This window comes from Pollachius pollachius (genome assembly GCF_949987615.1).
Source record: "Pollachius pollachius genome assembly, chromosome: 19".
NCBI classification, from domain to species: domain Eukaryota; kingdom Metazoa; phylum Chordata; class Actinopteri; order Gadiformes; family Gadidae; genus Pollachius; species Pollachius pollachius.
This window is the reverse complement of record NC_136952.1, coordinates 693,022-717,199: the sequence shown is the minus strand read 5'-3', so window position 1 is coordinate 717,199 and position 24,178 is coordinate 693,022. Positions and strand designations below refer to the sequence as shown.

At 49.5% G+C, this 24,178-nt stretch overlaps 2 protein-coding genes across 2 annotated transcripts; both read right to left on the bottom strand.

Moving 5' to 3' along the window:
* Window positions 1-4,614: 4,614 nt before the first annotated feature.
* On the bottom strand, window positions 4,615-12,414 carry dusp3a (dual specificity phosphatase 3a). Its single transcript, XM_079756400.1, has 3 exons — window positions 12,124-12,414; window positions 7,678-7,910; window positions 4,615-5,331 (listed from the first exon to the last, which is right to left on the bottom strand). Exons 1-3 carry the CDS (start codon window positions 12,294-12,296, stop codon window positions 5,099-5,101), a joined length of 639 nt encoding a protein of 212 aa, XP_079612526.1. The 5' UTR covers window positions 12,297-12,414; the 3' UTR covers window positions 4,615-5,098.
* Window positions 12,415-18,153: 5,739 nt separating this feature from the next.
* tmem106a (transmembrane protein 106A) lies at window positions 18,154-24,083 on the bottom strand. Its single transcript, XM_079757538.1, has 8 exons — window positions 23,962-24,083; window positions 23,152-23,322; window positions 22,758-22,821; window positions 22,020-22,173; window positions 21,014-21,154; window positions 20,890-20,933; window positions 19,715-19,768; window positions 18,154-18,623 (listed from the first exon to the last, which is right to left on the bottom strand). Exons 2-8 carry the CDS (start codon window positions 23,315-23,317, stop codon window positions 18,515-18,517), a joined length of 732 nt encoding a protein of 243 aa, XP_079613664.1. The 5' UTR covers window positions 23,318-23,322; window positions 23,962-24,083; the 3' UTR covers window positions 18,154-18,514.
* Between the last annotated feature and the right edge of the window lie 95 nt (window positions 24,084-24,178).

Here is a 24,178-nt window from a genome sequence, read left to right as displayed (position 1 = left end):
AAGATGACGGTGGATACATGACCAACAACTAGGCTCCAGAGGTGGAGTCCAGATGCTCAAAGTAAATGTCCCGCCATACACCGTGTCACGGGGGCCTTTTACTTTGACACTGAACCGGGAACGTTCTCTCTGGCTATAAAGGCTGAGTGATTCAACATACAGGGTGTGTCACGTTACATTACAGACTACAGAAGGACCTCGGGGGTCTCGTTATGACTCCGAACTGTGACGTAAATAAAAAGAGCCGCTGATTAAAGAACGGCTTGTGCAGAAACAGTGACATCACTGAACAGTAGGGGGCAGTGTATCACCACATCATTCATTGCCTAAAAAGATTTGTCGTTCGACTCCAACTTTAGATGATATACTTCCTGCTTAGAAGTTGCGTTTGCGCCATCCAATAGTGAAAATGTGTGTTGACCCATGCTATAAATGATCCAGTGTGGCACAATGCCTAACAGGCACTTGTGTAAAACAAAAAATAAAGTGAATGAAAGGCTCCAGGGATATCCAGTACATCAACGTTTCAACACACTTCCTCTAAACCTTAATATCTACACTGTCCATATGAGACAGAATGGTTTGGCATCGGCAGTACATGCTTCAAGACCTCAAGATGGACACTTTGTGAAGCTTAACCTTTCCATGGTTGGTATCAGACAAGTTAGGAACACAAAGCTGGAACACAGCGAGGAAAATCAGCACAGGACAAGTTTGTGTTGAATAATAAATCGAAACAGCTCAACACTGAGCGTCCGTTGGTCGGACCAAGAAGACCCAGTCCCCAAGCGGCCTGATGGCTCACCTGGACAGACGTGGTTGTTTGGTGTAGGTGCTATAGGGTTTGATAAAACTGTATCGTCATGATGAATCATCTTTATCTCTGAGTGTCTCGGTGTTGTGCCACTTTGTTCGTCCAGACGTGGTTCTGTATGGAACTCATTTCCTTTGGGGTTTGGTTGTGGCTTAAATGAGGTTGATGGAATGGATGAAACATGAAGAAAACACTAGAAAACATGAACCTTTTCTTGTATATTTTCAAACCAACTCAAGGTGCCCTTATTGACTTAAGTCCCTCAACTTCTCAACTCCAAAGCAGAGGCCTCACTTGAAATAAGTGCATTATGATTGACATTTGAAATACTTTCAAGGACATGTTTTCCTCTAACAGTGGCTTGAGCGGGTTTGCCAGACGAGCCAGTTCCAGAAGATCATCTCGGGTGAAGAAGGATATCAGAGGAAGATCTCAGGATATCAGAGGAAGATCTCGGGTAAAGAAGGCCATGCTGCGGCCAGGAATTAGATGTGTCATGACTGCACAAATGCAAAGCTCTCTGCACCCACAAAGTGGATTACAGTGCACCGGCCCTACGGTCATTGCTTTCTCTCATACTGCTTCTGCTACAGGGTTACGCACTTCCAACAGGATGCAGCTTCCAACCCAACACTGGGAGACCAGTATATAAATCCATACTGGGACGAAGAAAAGAGACAAAAGGTCTAAACACTGCCAAATCTGCTTCCTAATAATACATGTCACAATTTCTATAGTTCTGTTGCCGTAGATTCTGATTATTCCGTAACTGTACACTAAGCAAGATCGATTACAATCGCAATGACGGATATTGGTAAAGCAAGAAAATCAACGACGTTATTCCCTTTCTGTGGCTCTAAGCCCTTCTGTGATCCAAACTCCTTTATCCAGAATATATCGTATAATCCAAACTCCTTTATCCAGAATATATCGTATAATCCAAACTCCTTTATCCAGAATATACTGTATAATCCAAACTCCTTTATCCAGAATATATTGTATAATCCAAACTCCTTTATCCAGAATATACCGTATAATCCAAACTCCTTTATCCAGAATATACCGTATAATCCAAACTCCTTTATCCAGAATATATTATTCAAATAAAAGACAAAATGTATTCTTAGCATTTACCAATAAACATGAATTCAAAGAAAGTTAAATGAATATGTCCTAATCTTGGCTCCTCAGATCCTGATTCCTGACCACTGGACCCTTCTAGAATGCAGTCACAAGGACCCAGAATATTATTTAAATTATGTTCAATCAAAACACCCGAAAGGAAAGTGTCATGGTGTGCGATCAGAAGGCATGTGTAAAGCTGACAGATTCTACGTTGTTACACGACAATATGGTCTATAGAGATATCTAGAGGGACTAACACGGTACGCTACTTACACAATATAGAGACACACGATACATTCATATATGTCAACACATACAATATGTATATATACACGTATATATTCATATGTCTACAGATATACCAAAGGAGGACTAAATAGTGCTGTTAATGATGTGTCTCTGACATGTCCCGCGGACTAACGCTCATGCTGTGGCACCACCTGTAGGTCATATATATGCTGTACATATATACTGTACATCTATACACTGTACATATATAGATGTACTATATTTGTACAGTATATATGTACAGTATATATGTACAATATATATGTACAGTATATAGATGTACAGTAAATATGTACAGTGCATATAGATGTACAATATATATAGATGTACAGTATATAGATATACAGGATATAAATGTACAGTATATATATACAGTACACATAGATGTACAGTATATAGATATACAGTATATAGATGTACATATGTACGGTATATGTGGCGTTCCAAGTGAATAATGTGTGCAAAGGAAGTGTTTCCATGGCGCCCAGTCAAACACCCTAACTCCCTCTGTGACCCAACTTATGTCTACCTAACATATGCAAGTTGAGATATGATATACTTATACCAACTATAAGCTAAATCAAATATATGTTTGATGCATATATGAAAAGGGGACACATTAAAGCACAACGGCTCCCCACTGGTCTTCAGTGGGTCGGGTCATGTGACTTCTCCATCCAGTCAGAACGCTTCCTATCCGTCGATGCTTCTCTGGATTACAATCGTGACTACAGTGCCAGCCGTGGTTCAGACGGTGTCTGATGCGACACACACTCCTAGAGGAGTAGGTTTGGGGGCTCCGATGACGGGAGAACCGCTATAATCTGAACTGGATGCCTTTATTTACATTGGCACACTCCTCTGTCCCCATCTTACGAATGATGACCTAACCATATCTTCTCTCCTGAAACATTCATTTGATTCTGAATATCGTTTCTAAATATATTCAGAGTCTCAGGCATGTTCCCCGGTGTCGTTAGGGTGGGGTAACTAGGCAGGCCGCTGTTCCTGGATTCAGATGAACCTTCAACATTACTCGGTTCCCTAGCAAGTAATCAAGCGTACATGCCTTTAAGTCACTGCAAATTAGCCTCTTTTGAACTGGTTTAAAGTCCAAACCATCATCACAAACATATGTTGAAAAATATGTCTGATATGTTGGTCAGTGGTGATGCCTTTATAGTGGTGCATTACACCACCCGTATCTACAGAGATGACATGGTGGTGCTGCCTTTATAGTGGTGCATTACATCCACCCATAGTGGTGCATTACTCCACCCGGGCCGTATCTCCAGAGATGACATGGTGCTGCTGGGGAAGGGCAGGGGGTATTGACACATACAACACTAATACAAACAGAACAAGGCCATGACAGGGTGATACCGCTGGCGTATATCACTGTAGTAGACACACACACACACACGGGTCTAGAGTGTGTGTGTGTTGGCCGCAGGAAGGGGGGGGGGGGGGGGGGTATCGTGGCTCCTGGCCGTGACTCTGGCAGTGGACATAACTCTGGGTTATGAGTGTGTGTTCCCAAGATGGATGACATCGCTCTGCGCTGGCTGCAGAGACAAGGCGACAATCAAGGGTGGCAATGAAGATGCTGTATTGTACTGTGTGTGTGTGTGTGTGTGTGTGTGTGTGTGTGCACTAGTGTGCTGAGCTTGTGCACAGGGGGATTAGGAGTGTGCACGTGTGGTCAATTGTACATGCACACTCCTTTTATCCTACGAGTGGATCAATAAAAAGGGCCACTCAGAGTACAAAGATTGATTTCAGGCCGGTTGTCAAACTAAGTTCTCCGATGGAATGTCTCCGTGCTCCTCTCGTCTCCGTGGAAGAGCTCTCACATGTACAATTATGCAGCTGTTTGGTCTGCGTTTTCATACAAAACGTGAAGTACTTAAAAGCGACGGCAGGTCTTTTTGCGTACAAAAGCCTTAGAGGACGTTAACTACGGCCCATTTTCTCTGAACTTTCGGGGATCAATCCGCCGTCGGCCATGTGGCAGAGGGGCGTCGCCGGGGTTGTGCTGTAATCTAGGGTTTGACCTCGTGTTGAGGAGGTGGAGCAGACAGAGCCTCACCCCCTCACATTTAGGGAATGTGGTGGAGATCTTGGTTTGGAACCAGTGGCACTAGTTAGCCTTCTAAAAAAAAAACACGATACCCCAATCTGAACCCCAATTGAACCCAAACTGAACCCTAATCTGGACCCTAATCTGAACCCCAATCTGAACCCCAATCTGAACCCTAATCTGAACCCTAATCCCAATCAGAACCCTAATCTGAACCCTAATCCCAATCCGAACCCTAATCTGTACCCCAATCTGCACCCTAATCTGAACCCTAATCCCAATCCCAACCCTAATCTGAACCCTAATCTGCACCCTAATCTGAACCCTAATCTGTACCCTAATCTGAACCCTGACGTACGAAGAACAACAATGTTGGACCGAGCGGGAAGATGGAACAATGTGGCAGCATGGTGAGAGAGAAGACTTGTGATTCAAGATCATGTGTGCGTGTGAGTGTCTGTGTGTGAGTGTGTGTGAGGGTGTGTGTGTGTGTGTGCTCAGTGTGTGTGTGAGTGTTGTGAGTGTCTGTGTGTTAAGGTGCTCAGCTCAGAGTGTGTCTGTGTTTTTGTGTGCGTGTGTGTGTTTGTGTGCTCAGTATGTGTGTGTGTGTGTGTGCTCGGCCCGGTGTGTGTTCACTCAGCAGTGGGGGAGGGCGGGGCCAGCCTTGGCGAGCAGCTGAAGCCGGTGAACAGACATGACTGGAGGAAGGAGGATAAGGAGGCGGGGCACAGGGTCGCTTCTTCCTCCTCCGCCTCTGCTCCTCCTCCTCGTCCTCTTCCTCCTCTTCGTCTTCATTTGTTCCTCACGGGGGCCCCCCCCCCGGGCCCCAGCAGGCCCTCGCGGGCCAGCTGCTGGTTGAGCTGGCACAGCTGGCGCAGGAAGCCGTCGTTGGGGCCGATCTCCCGCTTCAGCCGCACGGTGGCCACGGCCGCGCGGGCGTCCATCTTGCGGCGCAGCATGAGGTAGGCCAGCACCATGGTGGGAGAGCGGCTGAAGCCCTCCCGGCAGTGCACGTACACCTTGCCTGGAGACACACACACACACACACACACACACACACACCCACACACACACACACACACGCACACACACACAAAGGGATTGTTCAATTAGAAGAAAAGGAAGAAGGTTGTTGTTTGCTGCATAAAAACATTGGTCGCTTCTCTCCGTTTCAGGTCCATCTATTTTTCACATCGGTCTCTGGGAACTGCTGATAATTATTGTACGTATTCATGATAGTATTGTCCAAATAATTACTCCATTCAGCAAAAAAGATCGACCTATAAACCAGCAAAGAAAGCAGTTGTTCACCGCAGCCCCAGATGATTGTGATATTAAAAACCGGCTGGGCTTTTTATAAACTACTGGGACACCAGCAGAGAGAAGACAAAGGTGTGTGTGTGTGTGTGTGTGTGTGTGTGTGTGTGTGTGTGTGTGTGTGTGTGTGTGTGCTTGTGTGTGTGTGGTACACAGCTGCTGTGACAAAACTTGTCTTGCAACTTAGTTTCCCTGCAGAGAGTCTAAGTGTGCTCTCTCACAATAACAGACACTGACACAATAACAGACACTGAACACACAATAACACAATAACAGACGGTATATGCTACACGTGAACCCCCTAAGATTGGTTCGATTGGGCAATATCCAATGATTGAGATCTCAAACTCGGAATATTGCGTGACGGTCGTCTCGTCACGCTAATAAAAACAAATATGTCATGCAACCCTTCACAAGGGACCCTGACCTGTGACCTTTGGTCGGAGCTCAGGGTCACAGGGAGGTGACCTCGTTAACTAGCGTCACACAGAGACATGACTTGATCATCATCATTTAAATCATTTGATTTCAATATTTCATCTATATTTTCATATTAAATAAATAATGTACATTGTACCGCTCAGGGAACACAGTAACACACAGTAATATCCTCTCTCTCTCTCTCTCCTCTCTCTCTCTCTCTCTCCCCTCTCCTCTCTCCCTCTCCCTCGTTATGCTGGAGCCAGCAGCAGATTTACGGCCTGCTCCACTATGGATTGCCGGGGAATTAGGATGCTTCATAATTGCTCCAATGTGTCCAAGCTGACATGAAATCCATGCCATAAAACAAAGGGTCCAGGACACCAATTAAAAAGACATCCCCCCTCCCCTCTCAGACAGAGAGAGAGAGAGAGACAGAGACAGAGAGACAGAGAGAAAGAGACAGAAACAGATAGAGAACGAGAGAGAGAGAGAGAGAGACAGAGACAGAGAGAGAAAGAGAGAGAGAACAAGAGAGAGAGAGAGAGACAGAGACAGAGAGAAAGAGACAGAAACAGAGAGAGAACGAGAGACAGAGAGAGAACAAGAGAGGGAGAGAGAGAGAGAGAGACAGAGAGAAAGAGACAGAAACAGAGAGAGAACGAGAGAGAGCGAGAGACAGAGAGAGACACTAGAGTTCAAGATGGATGCCAGCAGTAGGATACCTCCTCATCAAGCGTCCCTTTAGATAAACACGTGTGTGCCGGATGTCCTGTCAAGGCTCTGCAGGTGTCTCACGGTAACGTGGATCCTGTGTACTTTGCGGGACAGCCTGGGACGTGGTCTGATAAAGGGAATGTGGAACAGGGCTCGGGAGTGTAGATCTAGATTGACATCCCCCCAGCACACCATATCCTCTGCCTTCTATCTCCCATCTCCTCCAGTCCCCCCGTGTTCTCACTCCGGGAGAAACATGTGTTGAGGGATCATCTCCATATCCCCTAATTCTGAGGGACCAAAGCGTTGGCCTGCTGCCGTCAGCCTGCTGCGTGGAGCAGCCAGCAAACACAACCTGTTTTCCCCTAACAGCCCGTTCTAACACACACAGCGCTAAGAGGTTCATAATATAAACCTGCTTCACCTCCTTTAGGGGGCGGCAGTAGCTCATAGAGCGGGTCGGCTGGTAACCGCAAGGTTGCTAGTTACTGTACTGCACCGTAGGGTACTGTACCCTACTGTACCCTACGGTACAGTACCCCTACTGTATACCCTACTGTAAACCCTACTGTATACCCTACGTATCGTAGCCCCTACTGTATACCATACGGTATACCCTACTGTATACCCTACTGTATGCCCTACGTATCGTAGCCCCTACTGAATACCCTACGGTATACGCTACTGTATACCCTACTGTATACCCTACGTATCGTAGCCCCTACTGTATACCCTACGGTATACGCTACTGTATACCCTACTGTATACCCTACGTATCGTAGCCCCTACTGTATACCCTACTGTATAGCCTACGGTATACCCTACTGTATAGCCTACTGTATACCCTACTGTAGCCCCTACTGTATACCCTACTGTATAGCCTACGGTATACCCTACTGTCACCCCTGTCACTCACCCTTGCCGTTGTTGTGGGCCAGGGCCTTGTCGATGAAGTCGGCCCCCTCCTCGAAGAAGGTGCTGAGGCTGAACTGCTCGGTGTCGTTGGCCCGCACGCCGTGGTACGTGATGCCCGTGCCAACGTAGAACTCAGCGCTGGTGTTGACGTGCATGAAGGAGTTCCCCTCCGCCACGTTCAGGATGTGGGTCACGCCCAGCTTCTGCAGACGCATCACGTTCTGGGCCACGAACCTGGAGACAGACCGCGACACAGGTCAGGACCAGGACCAGGGCAAGACCAGGACCAGGACCAGGACCAGGACCAGGACGAGACCAGGACCAGGACCAGGACCAGGGCAAGACCAGGACCCAGACCAGGACCAGGACCAGGACAAGACCAGGACCAGGACCAGGACAAGACCAGGACCAGGACCAGGACCAGGACCAGGACGAGACCAGGACCAGGACCAGGACCAGGGCGAGACCAGGACCCGGACCAGGACCAGGACCAGGACAAGACCAGGACCCGGACCAGGACAAGACCAGGATCAGGACCAGGACCAGGACCAGGACAAGACCAGGACCAGGACCAGGACCAGGACCAGGACGAGACCAGGACCAGGACCAGGACCAGGGCAAGACCAGGACCAGGACCAGGACGAGACCAGGACCAGGACCAGGACCAGGGCAAGACCAGGACCCGGACCAGGACAAGACCAGGACGAGACCAGGACCAGGACCAGGACCAGGGCAAAACCAGGACCCGGACCAGGACCAGGACCAGGACCAGGACCCGGACCCGGACCAGGACCCCGAGGAGGACCAGGTTAGGGGCCGGGACCAGGAGGAGACGGTTGTTGATTCATCCATGACGGTATCTGAGCGCCTGTTAGACCTCCAGCCCCAGAGGACTGAAGGAAGAGGCCGGCTGGACCTCCACGGGGGGGGGGGGGGGCTCCTCCTCCAGTCATTGTTGAGCTCCTCCAAGCTCAACAACACCTTCCTCCCATGTGAGGAAACCTGGAGGTCTACAGCATCATCCCACCGGACCACCTGACCCTGATCGGCTCTACTAACACCTCCATCTGCCCTGTGTGTGCGTGTGTGTGTGTGTGCGTGTGTGTGTGTGTGCGTGTGTGTGTGCGTGCTTGTGTGTGTGCGTGTTGTTGAAAATGTGTATCATGTTGCAGTGTCATGTCATCCTGCAGGAAGAGAGCCAATGAGCGTTTGCTGGTTGAATAATTAGTGTGTATTGATTGTGTAAGATGGAGCCAATCTCTTGGACTGACTGGAATGTCCCGTGTGTCATAGACACTGAAGAGGACCTAAAGGAGACCTGATGTACAGCCACAGGGGCCGTGGGTCCGTCCTCGAAGCCAGCGGCGCCTGGAGCCAAAGGTCTGGACTGACAGCTCTTCCATCTCACGCTAACCGGCAGCGTCCTTCAGGTCCGATTAGTGACCCTGGCCACGCCCCCGACCACGCCCCCTGGCCGCGCCCCTGACCACGCCCCCTGGGGAGACAGCTGGAGGTCCATGACACGATAACAAAGCTTTCTCTCTCCATGAGGTGGAGGAGGAAGAGTGAAGACCGACAAGTGCTCATCACTGCTAATGCAATGGCTGTGTGTGTGTGTGTGTGTGTGTGTGTGTGTGTGTGTGTATATGTATATGTGCGTGTGTGTATGTGTATGTACACAGTATATGTATGTGTGTATGTGTGCGTGTGTGTGTGTGTATGAGTGTGTGTGTGTGTTTGTGTGTGTGTGTGTGTGTGTGTGTGTGTGTGTGATTGTGTGTGATAAGGATTAGTCTGAACTGTTTCACCATGGGCTCTCTGAGTCCACGTGGTTCCACAGATGCTCCAACATGGGGGGTGAGGGTTCAAAAGAGCAAGACTCCTCTCTCTCTAATCCACCGCACACACGCACACACACACACGCACACACACACACACACACACACACACACACACACACGCACACACACACACACACCCGCGCCCCGCTCTCTGCAGTAACACTCCATTTATTATTTAACATAAGCTTCACAAAGAGCAGCGAGCGAACAACATCTTAATAGGTCCCAGTATGAGTCACTGGCCTTCAGAGAGCTGGTCTTTTACTGTACTGTTGTTCTACCTATAGTGCTAGTGGACCAGCTTCCATTGGCTTAGACCAGTTTAGCCCCGCCTACCAGAACCATGTCACACAACAAGATGGCCGAGAGAAAGAATTAATGGTGGAATGGGCTGTAGAACCACAAGGCCCCAGAAGCAAAACCAGTACCAGAACCAGAGGACTCAGGTGAACGGCTATAGAACACGGTACTGGTACCAGAACCAGCAGGACTATCTCACTCTTCAGCCCAGAGGGGAAGAATCCTTTTTTATTGTTTTAAAAGAGGTGCAACAGTAAGAGAAAGTATTTGAGGAAAACACAAATATTATTGCAAAACCAACGGAAGGTGTTTCTGGTGTTGTTCATGGTATTTAAAGCCAGCTCTGGTGTTGTTCATGGTATTTAAAGCCAGCTCTGGTGGTGTTAATGGTATTTAAAGCCAGCTCTGGTGGTGTTCATGGTATTTAAAGCCAGCTCTGGTGTTGTTCATGGTATTTAAAGCCAGCTCTGGTGGTGTTCATGGTATTTAAAGCCAGCTCTGGTGTTGTTCATGGTATTTAAAGCCAGCTCTGGTGGTGTTCATGGTATTTAAAGCCAGCTCCTCCACTAACAACCGGCCGTCCACCAGATGTAATCAGAGGTTCAGTGGCAGGAAGCGGCATCTTCTCATCGATTGTGTTGTGGGAGCACGGGAATGTGCTTGCGTCTATCCGGAACACCCCACCCCTCCACTGTTGCTGTTATAAAGTAACTGTGTTACTGTATTGTGTTACTGTGTTGTGTTACTGTTATAAAGTAACTGAGTTACTGTGTTATAAAGTAACTGTATTGTGTTACTGTGTTGTGTTACTGTTATAAAGTAACGGAGTTACTGTGTTATAAAGTAACTGTATTGTGTTACTGTTTTGTGTTACTGTTATAAAGTAACGGAGTTACTGTGTTATAAAGTAACTGTATTGTGTTACTGTGTTGTGTTACTGTTATAAAGTAACGGAGTTACTGTGTTATAAAGTAACTGTATTGTGTTATTGTGTTGTGTTACTGTTATAAGTAACTGTGTAACTGTGTTGTGTTACTGTTATAAAGTAACACAACTTTATAACTTTTTTGCTGAAAATTTCAGCAAATTTTCTGTCAACTCAGATCTTTTTAATGATTGATCTGATCCATACCATATATTTGTATTCAGCTCTCCTTTAAGATAAAGGTAGTGCTAAACAGACCAATCAGAGGCAGTGACCGGGCATCATGTCCAGTTGATGGTAGAGATGGATAACCTTAAAGTTATTGTATCTCAGTTAAGAACCGACCACTGAGGAACTCGTTAAGGCTTTACAAACGGGCTCATGAGTGGCACCAGTGAAGCTGCAGGACACCTGAGAACCATGCAGCCGAGAACCCTGAGAACCAGCAGAGAACCAGCGGAGAACCAGCATGCAGAGAACCAGCGGAGAACCGGCGGAGAACCGGCATGCAGAGAACCAGCTTGCAGAGAACCAGCAGAGAACCAGCAGAGAACCAGCGGAGAACCAGCGGAGAACCAGCATGCAGAGAACCAGCGGAGAACCCTGAGAACCAGCAGAGAACCGGCGGAGAACCCTGAGAACCAGCATGCAGAGAACCAGCGGAGAACCTTTAGAACCAGCAAAGAACCCTGAGAATCAGTGGCATGTGTGTGTATGTGTGTGTGTGTGGGTGTGTGCGTGTGTGTGTGAGAGTGTGTGTGTGTGTGATCCCACCTATGTTATGTTATCCTTGTGCTTCTATTTTTAGCTCCACTCTGGGCCAGCGATCAATGCAGCGTCTCACACACATCGTGACGGCTTCTTGGCCGTCGTATTCACGCTGTTTGGAAGCGGGTCCAACCGGCTAGACGGGCTGATATATAACGCGTGCGAACTGAAGGAAGTGTCGAAGGTAAACACGCCATGTACGGTGTGTTTACCTTCAGTCCCCATTCATCAGACACGTTCAACGTGAGGGATCAGATCAGACGGCGGGCGGCGGCGGTGCGGGCTCCATCCTGCCGCTGAGGAAGACGCGTCGTGAGCTCCTCGACCCGCAGCCGGAGCAGACGGAGGCTCTGCTCCGGCCGGCGTCACACACAACAGGCTGCTGTGGAGCCCCGCCGTCACACGCACAGTAGGGCAGCACGACGCGGGCTGGCCGCGGGACCGAATATGTGATCCATCAATCACCCACATTTTATTTTATTTGTTTGGGGGGGTGAGGGGGGGTTACAAACACAAACACACACACACACACACACACACACACACACACACACACACACACACACACACACACACACACACTTTACGTGTTGAACAAAGCGAAAAGACTCACGCGTTCCCGATGTAGATCCGGGGGAAGACCTCGTGGAAGTGTTGGGTGGGCAGGCTGTAGAACCCGCTGCCGTTGGTCAGCAGCTCGTTCAGCTGCTGCACGGTGATCTCGCCGCCCCCCGGGGGGGCTCCGGCGGGCTGCAGCCCAGCCGGGGCGGGACTCTGCTTCTTCATGGCTTCACGACGTCTCTTTGTGTGCTGGTCTTCTCTCCGTGCCCCCCCGCCCCCCTCTCCAACGCAGACACGGGCTGAATGACGATCGAGAGTCGCTTCTGCTCCGCGAGCCGACGGTTCTTCCTCCGCTCTCACGCTTCGCCTCGCGCGGTGCCGACGCGGCGAGTGACGAAACGCACGTTCTCTCCCGGAGACACACCCAGCCGTTAGGGGGCGGGCCAAGAGACACACCCAGCCCCCCCCCCCCCCCCCCCCCCACGCACCCTGAGTTCGAGGACCGTGTGAGGGTGGAGGACGCACGACGCCCCGACGATGGCGGGAAACGTCAACAACCCGCTCATAGATCCACGGTCGCGCCCATCACCTCATCCCCTCATCACCTCATCACCTCATCACCTCACCCCCTCATCCCCTCATCACCTCATCCCCTCATCACCCCATCACCTCATCACCTCATCACCTCATCCCCTCATCCCCTCATCCCCTCATCACCATCACCTGCCTTCCTTTTCTACTTTTAAAAGTTTTACCTGGCGTAATATTAATTATTTTTCGTATCATTTTTTGTAATCACAAAATGAAACACAACGTGCGTCGAAGTGGGTTTTATAAGAATGTGTTGTAAAGCTCAAAAGAACCACAAGATGGAGACATAGTCATAAAGGTTTGTCTGTTGTCCGCTACTTATAAATGTAGGGTGACAGCTCGTAGCGCCCCGTGGATAAAAGCTTTCCCTCTCCTCGCTTCGCTAAGAAGAAAGTAACCACTAGATGTCCCTGTTGCCATATTCCACGTCAACATAAAGACCACCGGCTTGTTCAGCTTGCTTTATCCTATCAACACAAAAAAAAACGTCAAACTCCGTCCCATCCATTGATCCACTGACATTGATGATATATAATATGACATGAAAAAGTAAAAATACCACGGAACCTACATTTGAAATGAGTGACATCACAAATCCATACATCCATTACACAGTGATCCATAACACTGATCCATAACCCCTTCACCCACAGCGAGAGCCTTCATATCAAGACCCTTTACTGGAGATCCATCTCCCCAGCGTTCAGAGTGAGGGGCCCCTCAGAGTGCTTTAGACGCTGCGTGTTGAAATCAGAGTCCAGCGATCACCGCCGGCCGCGCGTGTGTGTGTGTGTGTGTGTGTGTGTGTGTGTGTGTGTATGTGTGTGTATGTGTGTGTGTGTGTGTCTGTGTGTGTGTGTGTGCCTCCGGGTCTTAACTCCAGCCTCAGCAGGCAACAATCTAATATTGACCGAGCGCAATTGTGAGCGATGCTAACCGTGGACATTGTTTCCCCGTCTGTTGCTGCCACTCGCTCTGTATTTAACATGTCTTTACTGGGTGCAAACAATTACATCCACATGTTCTCATGGTGTTCAGGCCATCATCTGAGGATACAGGAGAACAGGAAAGATGGAGCCTTTGGTTTCACTAATGCCACTGATGTAATGGAAATGGAAAATATAAGGAAAAGTAAGGAAAGTCTTTCTTATCCATTATTGTGGTTGATCGAGTGGTTCTAGTGGTTTTGCAGACCTGCATTACAGAGTTATATCACAACAAACCGTTTGTGTTCCAATAGGAAGTCTGGCAGCGTTTCTAATCTGGTTATATTTAAAGCTTTACCTCCTGCTCCATGATCTCCTCACTGAACAGCCCTTCTGATGTGTTCTCGGGTCCTGGTTGGGGTTAGCTGCTGGATGCTCGCTGCTTGGTCCATTCGGGAGGTTTAATGGATTTATTACTGTCACTCTGACAGAAAGAAATCCATCACATTTTCTCATCATGGGAGCTAAATGGTACGATCTCGTTCTGTCCTCCACGCGAAACTGAGAAAGGCTTTTGAACGCCTCACATTTCATCAGTTCTTTCTGTAATTAAAATGCCATTTGGCATTGACATCCTCTGCCAGATGGGGTGGTGGTGGTGGTGGTGGTGGTGGTGGTGGTGGTGGTGGTGTTAGTGGTGGTGGTGGTGGTGGTGTTGGTGGTGGTGGTGGTGGTGTTAGTGGTGGTGGTGGTGGTGGTGGTGGTGGTGTTAGTGGTGGTGGTTGTGGTGGTGGTTGTGGTGGTGGTGGTGGTGTTAGTGGTGGTGGAGGTGGTGGTGGTGGTGGTGGAGGTGGTGGTGGTGGTGGTGGTGGTGGTGGTGGAGGTGGTGGTGGAGGTGGTGGTGGTGGTGGTGGTGGTGGTGGTGGTGTTAGTGGTGGTGGTTGTGGTGGTGGTTGTGGTGGTGGTGGTGGTGTTAGTGGTGGTGGAGGTGGTGGTGGTGGTGGTGTTAGTGGTGGTGGTGGTGGTGGTGGTGGTGGTGTTAGTGGTGGTGGTGGTGGTGGAGGTGGTGTTGGCTGCTGAGAGTTGACAGGACGTCCGGTCTAAACCAAAAAATGAAGTAAAAATAACAATTCAAACATCCACACAGTGGGGTATCATTCTCCTGGTCGTCATCGTAGCTCAGGGCTACGTATCAAGCACCAAACAGCCCTGTTGATTCTCTCACCAAGGTGCTTTTCTTACCTCAGGTGTGACTGGATTTGATTAGTTTCAAACCTCAGAGGGCGCCATGGCACCCACTCCGCATGGGGGCCCCTCTGGAGACACAAACACACACACACACACACATACACACACACCGAGTTAACACTCTCAACACACACACACACCGAGTTAACACTCACAACACACACACCGAGTTAACACTCACAACACACACACCGAGTTAACACTAACAACACACACACACACACCGAGTTAACACTCACAACACACACACACACACACACACACACACACACATAGACAACGCTGGAGTTGTGGTCACGGTGCCCGCGGCCGGGGCACCATGACCACAACTCCAGCCGTGCCCCATAAATGAATGAGTGAATGAATGAGTGAATGAGTGAATGAATGAGTGAATGAGTGAATGAATGAGTGAATGAATGAATGAGTGAGTGAGTGAGTGAGTGAATGAGTGAGTGAATGTCCAATCCAACCATTTCGTCCTCAACTCTTCTTTCTTGGCCAAGAGATGCAACGTTGATTTGTTAACACTCACAACACAAACACACCGAGTTAGGTCTAGTTTAGGACTGGTTTAGGAGCGGTTTAGGACTGGTTTAGCACTGGTTAAGGACCGGTTCAGGAGTGGTTTAGGTCTGGTTTAGCACTGGTTAAGGACTGGTTCAGGAGTGGTTTAGGACTGGATAAGGTCTGGTTTATGTCTGGCCCCCCACTCGGCCAGTCTAGGAGCCCCTCGGCTGGTCTAGGGGCCCCTCGGCCCGATCTAGGGGCACCTCGGCCGGTCTAGGGGCCCCTCGGTCTAGGAGCCCCTCGGCTGGTCTAGGGTTCCCTCGGTCCGGTCTAGGGGCCCCTCGGTCTAGGAGCCCCTCGGCTGGTCTAGGGGCCCCTCGGTCTAGGAGCCCCTCGGCTGGTCTAGGGGCCCCTCGGTCCGGTCTAGGGGCCCCTCGGTCTAGGAGCCCCTCGGCTGGTCTAGGGGCCCCTCGGTCTAGGAGCCCCTCGGCTGGTCTAGGGGCCCCTCGGTCTAGGAGCCCCTCGGCTGGTCTAGGGGCCCCTCGGTCTAGGAGCCCCTCGGCTGGTCTAGGGGCCCCTCGGTCCGGTCTAGGGGCTCCTCAGTCTAGGAGCCCCTCGGCTGGTCTAGGGGCCCCTCGGTCGGTCTAGGGGCCCCTCGGTCTAGGAGCCCCTCGGCTGGTCTAGGGGCCCCTCGGTCGGTCTAGGGGCCCCTCAGTCTAGGAGCCCCTAGGCCCGATCCAAGGGCCCCTCGGTCTAGGAGCCCCTCGGCTGGTCTAGGGGCCCCTCAGTCCGGTCTAGGGGCCCCTCGGTCTAGGAGCCCCTCGGCTGGTCTAGGGGCCCCTCAGTCTAGGAGCCCCTAGGCCCGATCCAAGGGCCCCTCGGTCTAGGGGCCCCTCGGCTGGTCTAGGGGCCCCTCGGCTGGACTAGGGGCCCCTCAGTCTAGGAGCCCCTCGGCCCGATCTAGGGGCCCCTCGGCCGGTCTAGGGGCCGCTGCTGATCCTGGTGTTTTGGGCCCGGACCGTCACACAGAGTAAGACGGGGAAATAAAGATATAAACCCTTATAAACCTAAAGCTGAGCATTTACTGAAGATAAATATTTACAGGAAATGTGATGAAGCCGAAAAGAACAGAAGATAAATCTTTACCTGAGTCTTATCAATACAATAACACATTATCTCAATCCCAAAAAGCATTTAGAGCACAACCTCACCTTTACAGTCGTTCCTGCAGGCGAGAGCAGCACATTGCGACGTAAACCACATCAACGTCCATACTGTCCTCAGAACAAATGCTTATTCCAACCGGCGGAGAGCATCGGAGTGAGGAATGAAGGAATGGAGGAGTGAAGCGGACCGCCAGCGATACAGGCGCTTGTGACGTCACAGGCAGTGGGACGGCCCCCAGCGCTCCCTGCTGGTGTCCTGATAGAATAACATGGAAACTACCGTTACACAACGCCAAGACAAAAGGAGGACACATTTATATGGTTAGGTGGTCATTTTTCATGTAATTGATAGTAATTAACAGATAACGAATAGTTGTGAAAATTAATCGTTTAGGCTTACTTGGCAAAAAAAAAAAAAAATCAGTAGGGTGGATGGGGGATACTTCAAGAAGAATACAATTGATCAGCAAAATGATTATCATTAGCAAATACATACTTTCATTCTAATTCATTTAATAAAAGATATACGTTTAGTTAGAAGAAAAAACGAAACATTAGCGCTCCCTTGTGGTTGAAAGCCCAACTTCTCTTCTCAAACGGAGGCCAGAAAATAAGCGTTCAAGAAGACCATTCTTAGAATAAAACCCTGAAGTTATGAGTTATTATTTCACAACTACATGTTTACAACACACCTCGGTCAGGGTAGCTGTGGCGTCACTCACCCACACAGAATCCTAAATAACTAGGTAAACCCATTAACAAATAGTAACTCAAGCCATATCTTCTCTACTGATCACCTTGTCTGTGGAGAACCAGAGCAGGAGCTGTTGACCTGGAGGCGGAGGCAGCGAGGGCATTCACCTCAACCAAAGACCCGGAGACGTTCCACTAATACTCGTGACTTCAGAGGATAAAACCCCAGGCTCCAGTGGAAGGGTTTCCTGCTGTGTAATCAATACATGCATCTAAAGTGCATGTAGGTTAACGAACCGTCAGCACGTAGGAAAGCTTTTACCAGCCGCCTGTTGGAGAGCAGAAGTCATCGAAGCCGACCGGTCTCTGGAGGGGTTTCAAATATACATCAAAATACCTCTGCCTCGATGCCTTGAAGGGAAATTCATTTCTTTGTTCTTTTATTCACATTCAGACGTCTCCTGAGGGGCAGTACGGGCTTCACCCCCCCGGGGGATGTGACCCTCTCCCCCCGTCCCAGGGGGATGTGACCCCCTCCCCCCCCCCAGGGGATGTAACCCTCCCCCCAAGGTGGATGTGACCCTCACCCCCCAGGGGATGTGACCCTCCCCCCCCCCCAGGGGATGTAACCCTCCCCCCAAGGTGGATGTGACCCTCACCCCCCAGGGGATGTGACCCCCTCCCCCCCCCCCCCCAGGGGGATGTGACCCTCTCCCCCCCGGGGGATGTGACCCTCTCCCCCCCCCCCCAGGGGATGTAACCCTCCCCCCAAGGTGGATGTGACCCTCACCCCCCAGGGGGATGTGACCCTCCCCCCCCCCCCCAGGGGGATGTGACCCTCCCCCCCCCCCCAGGGGATGTGACTGATCTTCTGGGTGGGACTGATCCCACCCGTCATGTGATCCTGACTAAAACACTCAACACTTTAAATACTGAGATGAAGGAACTTGCTTGTCGCTCGACCAAAGTGACTTTAATATAATTTCCCTTCAAAAGCACATGCTATGCCACTGATTCAGTTTACAAAAAGGAAAGACTAACACAAACATAGCACATGTCAATCATGGCATACATTTAACAAAATCTATTTCAAATTAAAGTGCAGTTAGTAAACAAAACATCACATCACAGTCCTTAAAACCAAGCTGGTGGGGCCCTGGGGCTTCGCATGCAAACAGATGCAAACTCTTACAGGAGCAGGGAGCACTCTTCACCATGCCCGCCGCTCGCCATCCGTACTCATCGAGGCCATCTCTTCCGCTGGATCCGATGTCCAAACAGAAAGCGCATTTGGGAAATGACTACTAGGCAGTCAGGCAGGCAGGTGTGGAACGGTGGAGTTGTTGCCACAGTCGATGTACTCGTAGATGCTCTTGGACAGCTGCTCGTTGTGAGACAGGTACAACACGTTCATCGTAATCCTGTGGAGGAAACAAATGGCTCAGCTTTAAGGATGAAGAGCTGAACTCTAGGAGACTGTAAAGACCTGAACTATGAGACTTTAAAGAGCTGAACTCTATCAGACTGTAAAGAGCTGAACTATGAGACTGTAAAGAGCTGAACTCTATCAGACTGTAAAGAGCTGAACTCTAGGAGACTGTAAAGAGCTGAACTCTATGAGACTGTAAAGAGCTGGACTCTATCAGACTGTAAAGAGCTGAACTCTATCAGACTGTAAAGAGCTGAAATCTAGGAGACTGTAAAGAGCTGAACTATGAGACTGTAAAAAGCTGAACTCTATCAGACTGTAAAGAGCTGAACTCTATCAGACTGTAAAGAGCTGAACTCTATCAGACTGTAAAGAGCTGAACTCTAGGAGACTGTAAAGAGCTGAACTATGAGACTGTAAAGAGCTGAACTCTATGAGACGGTAAAGAGCTGAACTCTATGAGACTGGAAAGAGCTGAACTATGAGACTGTAAAGAGCTGAACTATGAGACTGTAAAGAGCTGAACTCTATCAGACTGTAAAGAGCTGAACTCTATCAGACTGTAAAGAGCTGAACTCTATCAGACTGTAAAGAGCTGAACTCTATCAGACTGTAAAGAGCTGAACTCTAGGAGACTGTAAAGAGTGGAACTCTATCAGACTGTAAAGAGCTGAACTCTAGGAGACTGTAAAGAGCTGAACTCTATCAGACTGTAAAGAGCTGAACTCTATCAGACTGTAAAGAGCTGAACTCTATCAGACTGTAAAGAGCTGAACTCTATCAGACTGTAAAGAGCTGAACTCTATCAGACTGTAAAGAGCTGAACTCTATCAGACTGTAAAGAGCTGAACTCTATCAGACTGTAAAGAGCTGAACTATGAGACTGTAAAGAGCTGAACTATGAGACTGTAACGAGCTGTAAACTGCATCTGGAGTCGTTCAAATCTCAACTCTTTGATGACTCGTCAATTGTTCTTATTTTGTGGCCAGTCGTTGGGCTCCAGGGGCAAAGTTCAGAAGAACTCCAACATGAAGCATGAGTTGGCTGCACACGTTTTGGAGAGGGAAGAAACAGAAACCTACTGCAGCTCCAGGAACACAGTGTGGATGTGTAAGGCTTCCGACTGGCAGAAGTTGCTGGAAACGCCAAACATAGGCAGAGTTAGTACATGGAGTCTGCACATTCAGAGTCAGGATGGATTGCTTTGGATGTCGTGATCCTTCATTACATTCACCTTGCATACCGTCATATGGCATCCAACCGTATTACTTATTAAATCTGTCATTTTCTTTAAGGACAACAAATAGGGCGGATAAAATCACTCTACAGACATTCTTTACAATGGGGGACACACATTTTACGCATTGCAGAATCTGATCTCACAGGAACAATGCTGGTGTTTAAAGCCTGAGGTTCATGAACCAAGTGCTTCAAAACCCAGCATGGTCCCTTTGAAGCGCTCTGTTAACATGGGGGAGGGTGTTGGTCCCTTTGAAGCGCTCTGTTAACATGGGGGAGGGTGTTGGTCCCTTTGAAGCGCTCTGTTAACATGGGGGAGGGTGTTGGTCCCTTTGAAGCGCTCTGTTAACATGGGGGAGGGTGTTGGTCCTTTTGAAGCGCTCTGTTAACATGGGGGAGGGTGTTGGTCCCTTTGAAGCGCTCTGTTAACATGGGGGAGGGTGTTGGTCCCTTTGAAGCGCTCTGTTAACATGGGGGAGGGTGTTGGTCCCTTTGAAGCGCTCTGTTAACATGGGGGAGGGTGTTGGTCCCTTTGAAGCGCTCTGTTAACATGGGGGAGGGTGTTGGTCCCTTTGAAGCGCTCTGTTAACATGGGGGAGGGTGTTGGTCCCTTTGAAGCGCTCTGTTAACATGGGGGAGGGTGTTGGTCCCTTTGAAGCGCTCTGTTAACATGGGGGAGGGTGTTGGTCCCTTTGAAGCGCTCTGTTAACATGGGGGAGGGTGTTGGTCCCTTTGAAGCGCTCTGTTAACATGGGGGAGGGTGTTGGTCCCTTTGAAGCGCTCTGTTAACATGGGGGAGGGTGTTGGTCCCTTTGAAGCGCTCTGTTAACATGGGGGAGGGTGTTGGTCCCTTTGAAGCGCTCTGTTAACATGGGGGAGGGTGTTGGTCCCTTTGAAGCGCTCTGTTAACATGGGGGAGGGTGTTGGTCCCTTTGAAGCGCTCTGTTAACATGGGGGAGGGTGTTGGTCCCTTTAAAGCGCTCTGTTAACATGGGGGTGGGTGTTAACCCGTCCTTACTTCAGGCCCTCTTCTTCGATGGACAGGTCCAGCTTCATGGTGTACTGCAGGGAGAGAGAGACAGTCCAGTTACCCTCGAGGACAGACAGGCGGACGGGAATCCATCGCCTCCAGCCCCACTCACCAAGAGCTGCGCGCGTGCGTCCAGGCGGGTCACATTGTACTGCTTGGACTTCCCCATGATGGTCTTCAAGATCAGGCCCTGAATGTCCAGCTCCACGATTTGAACAGGAAAAAAGTTCTCGTTGGAGATGTTGACGAGGTTCTGCAAGAGGAGGAGGGGTCAACCGGGTCCTTAAAGCGGCTCCTGGAACAAGCACATGATTCTACACAACCTTTTTTGTAGAAGTAATAATTGTATCTTTCTCTACTTCAGTTACTTTGAAATTAAATGTTCTTGTGAATACAAGCTTTGAGAACTTGTTTCCGGTCCTCCGGCCTGTCCCTTTGACGCCCTAATCACCCGCTCTGCAGCTAACACCACTCATAGACCTGCTCTCAAATGGATCACACACATTTCAGAATTGCAGAATCTGATGTCACACTACGTGTGAAGATGTCACCAGCCGTCCTCCCAGAGCAGACCAATCCAAAACACCGGACTAACGGTCTGCACTGTGAGCATAGCATCCTAGTAGCACCCTGGCAGTCTTTACTGTTAGCATAGCATCCTAGTAGCACCCTGACAGTCTGTACTGTTAGCATAGCATCCTAGTAGCACCCTGACAGTCTTTACTGTTAGCATAGCATCCTAGTAGCATCCTGACAGTCTGTACTGTTAGCAGCATAGCATCCTAGTAGCACCCTGACAGTCTGTACTGTTAGCATAGCATCCTAGTAGCACCCTGACAGTCTTTACTGTTAGCATAGCATCCTAGTAGCACCCTGACAGTCTGTACTGTTAGCAGCATAGCATCCTAGTAGCACCCTGACAGTCTGTACATTAGGAGGTACTGACCGTGACCTCCACCCTGACGGTCTGTACATTAGGAGGTACTGACCGTGACCTCCACCCTGACGGTCTGTACATTAGGAGGTACTGACCGTGACCTCCACCCTGACGGTCTGTACATTAGGAGATACTGACCGTGACCTCCACCCTGACAGTCTGTACATTAGGAGGTACTGACCGCGACCTCCACCCTGACGGTCTTGGGGTGGAAGTAGACGGTGACCGACTGGACGTTCACAGGGATCAGGACCACGGTCCGCGGGAACATGAAGTAGAGGATGAGGCAGCAGAGCACCAGGCACAGCCCCATGGAGAGGCACACGTACAGCTTCCTGGAACCAGAGCACAAGGTACCAGAGAGGGACGTCAACAGACCGCTGGGCCCTTCACTGGGGCCTCCAGACAGACACAGTCCTTAGTGCAATACTAATATATAGCATCACCAACTATCGATCTATCTATATGTATACACACTGTCTATATATATAGAGACTGTGTGTGTGTGTGTGTGTGTATATATATATATATGCAGCAGTTCTACAGATATTGTGACACATTTCAACACAGAAACAAAAATTATATAGATAAAAGAAAATTGGTGTGTGTCGAAATTGTGTCCCAATACCTGCAGAACTCCTTCCGTAACAACAGCGGCGCTGCATGCATATATAAATATGAGAGAGGGATAGCGCCCGCGAGAGAGAGAGAACCCTAAACCAAATTTAAAACGATGCATTCAATATGATCACAAGACTCTGATCCACTGATGGGATGTGAAGTGTCCCTAAACACATGAGACGGCCCGCCCACACGCAAACCCCCCCCGCCCTGGAGGCGGTCAAATAACCCACAGAAAGCAGGATCATAATGACTCTTTAACAAAGTCCCTGGAGAGACTGGAGGAAGATGAGCTCACGTGCGTTGGGGCTTCAGCCTGACGTCGTTACACGGTATCACCGCCACCAGCATGTCCTCCTGGCCTGTGGAGAAGAGGGACCTCCGTTAGGCCCCACAGACCCCGAGGCTCCAGCGAGCTCGTACTCCCCCTAGGGTAGGATCACTTCCTCCTTAGACCAGCTGGGATCACTCAAACCATCCTTGGACGTTTTGGTGAACGACTTTAGAATCTGTGTAATAACCCTGTATTTGGTATTTGAAGAAGAGTGATTTGTAGAATTATAAGTTGTCTATGATTGTACTCTATTGTGCAACATATACAGAATAAAGCGAAAGCATTCTCTAACAAACACCCAGCTGTAGGCTCCACTGGTTCTCTCTTTCTCATTCTTGATGTTTTGTCGTCTCCTAACCTCGGGGAATGCGGCCGGTGCCGCGGCAGGTGGGGCAGTTGTCCGCAGTACTGCCCCCGCTGCCGTACTGCCGTGCGGACGGCATGGACAGAAGGCTTCTCTCTGTGGGCTCCTTCCACTTTAGCGGGGTCTGGCCGCCGCTGCCGAGGTGACCTGGCAGAACCATCAGGGCTAACAACAGCATCGATATCATGAACATAAGCATCTAAAGAGTTGATTTATTTACACACAAAGCGTGGTGCTTTTAGGGATTGAGAATATGGCCCACTGATGTAGGCCCTTGCAGTATTCTAATTGTGTTGTTGATGTCGGACGGCTGTACCGCTCACCGCCAGAGGGGGCGCAAAGAGGGCCGAGCGGAATATGGAGATAACCACTTTGAGGTTCAATTCACAAATACTGTTATCGTTCCCTCTTCAAATGATAGGCTAGTTGACAAACTGCGACTGAGCATCTGACAGATTTTAAAACCAACTATAAACCAAATCAACCCAATCAAATGCTCTTTCTCCCTCCACGTCTCTGTTCGCCATTAGTTTAAAGTGGTGAAGACATGATATTAGGGGCCCTTACGAGTTTCATAAACGGTATGATTACATGACTAAAGGGCCAACCATCCAGAACCACCACTGCACAAGTTTTACACCTTCGGCCCAAAACAACAAACCAGGATTCTTCAGTCGCTAAAGGAGTCTTATGGATGAAAACCCATTTCACTTTGAGTGGAACCAAACCAAAGCAGAACAGTGAAACATGTCATATGTATCAGAAGGGATTCGGATCCAGTCCGCATCTCGGCGGGTTTCTTACCTTCCAGCTGCTGAACGCCTCGCAGAGACGTCTCGTCGATATGACGTTTGGACTCATGGAGTCAACCCAGCGGGGGGTGATCCCTGATCATAGACAGTCACCGCCCCTATCGAGAAACATCCACTTCCTACTTCAGACCAGCACGCTTCAGTTCACCAGACTGATCCCTGATCAGTTAGACCTGCGTCAGATCGCCACACCTCAGTTGAGCAGACTG

Excerpts from the sequence above, each read along its gene's own strand:
- dusp3a (XM_079756400.1), bottom strand. The coding sequence starts at position 12,296 with ATGAAGAAGCAGAGTCCCGCCCCGGCTGGGCTGCAGCCCGCCGGAGCC. Across the intron at positions 7,911-12,123 it reads CGGATCTACATCGGGAACGC|GTTCGTGGCCCAGAACGTGA; the intron begins GTGAGTCTTTTC and ends GTCTGTCTCCAG. Across the intron at positions 5,332-7,677 it reads GGCCCACAACAACGGCAAGG|GCAAGGTGTACGTGCACTGC; the intron begins GTGAGTGACAGG and ends GTGTGTCTCCAG.
- tmem106a (XM_079757538.1), bottom strand. The coding sequence starts at position 23,317 with ATGGTTCTGCCAGGTCACCTCGGCAGCGGCGGCCAGACCCCGCTAAAG. Across the intron at positions 21,155-22,019 it reads CCGTCAGGGTGGAGGTCGCG|AACCTCGTCAACATCTCCAA; the intron begins GTCAGTACCTCC and ends CTCCTCTTGCAG. Across the intron at positions 19,769-20,889 it reads ATCGAAGAAGAGGGCCTGAA|CAACTTCTGCCAGTCGGAAG; the intron begins GTAAGGACGGGT and ends TGGCGTTTCCAG.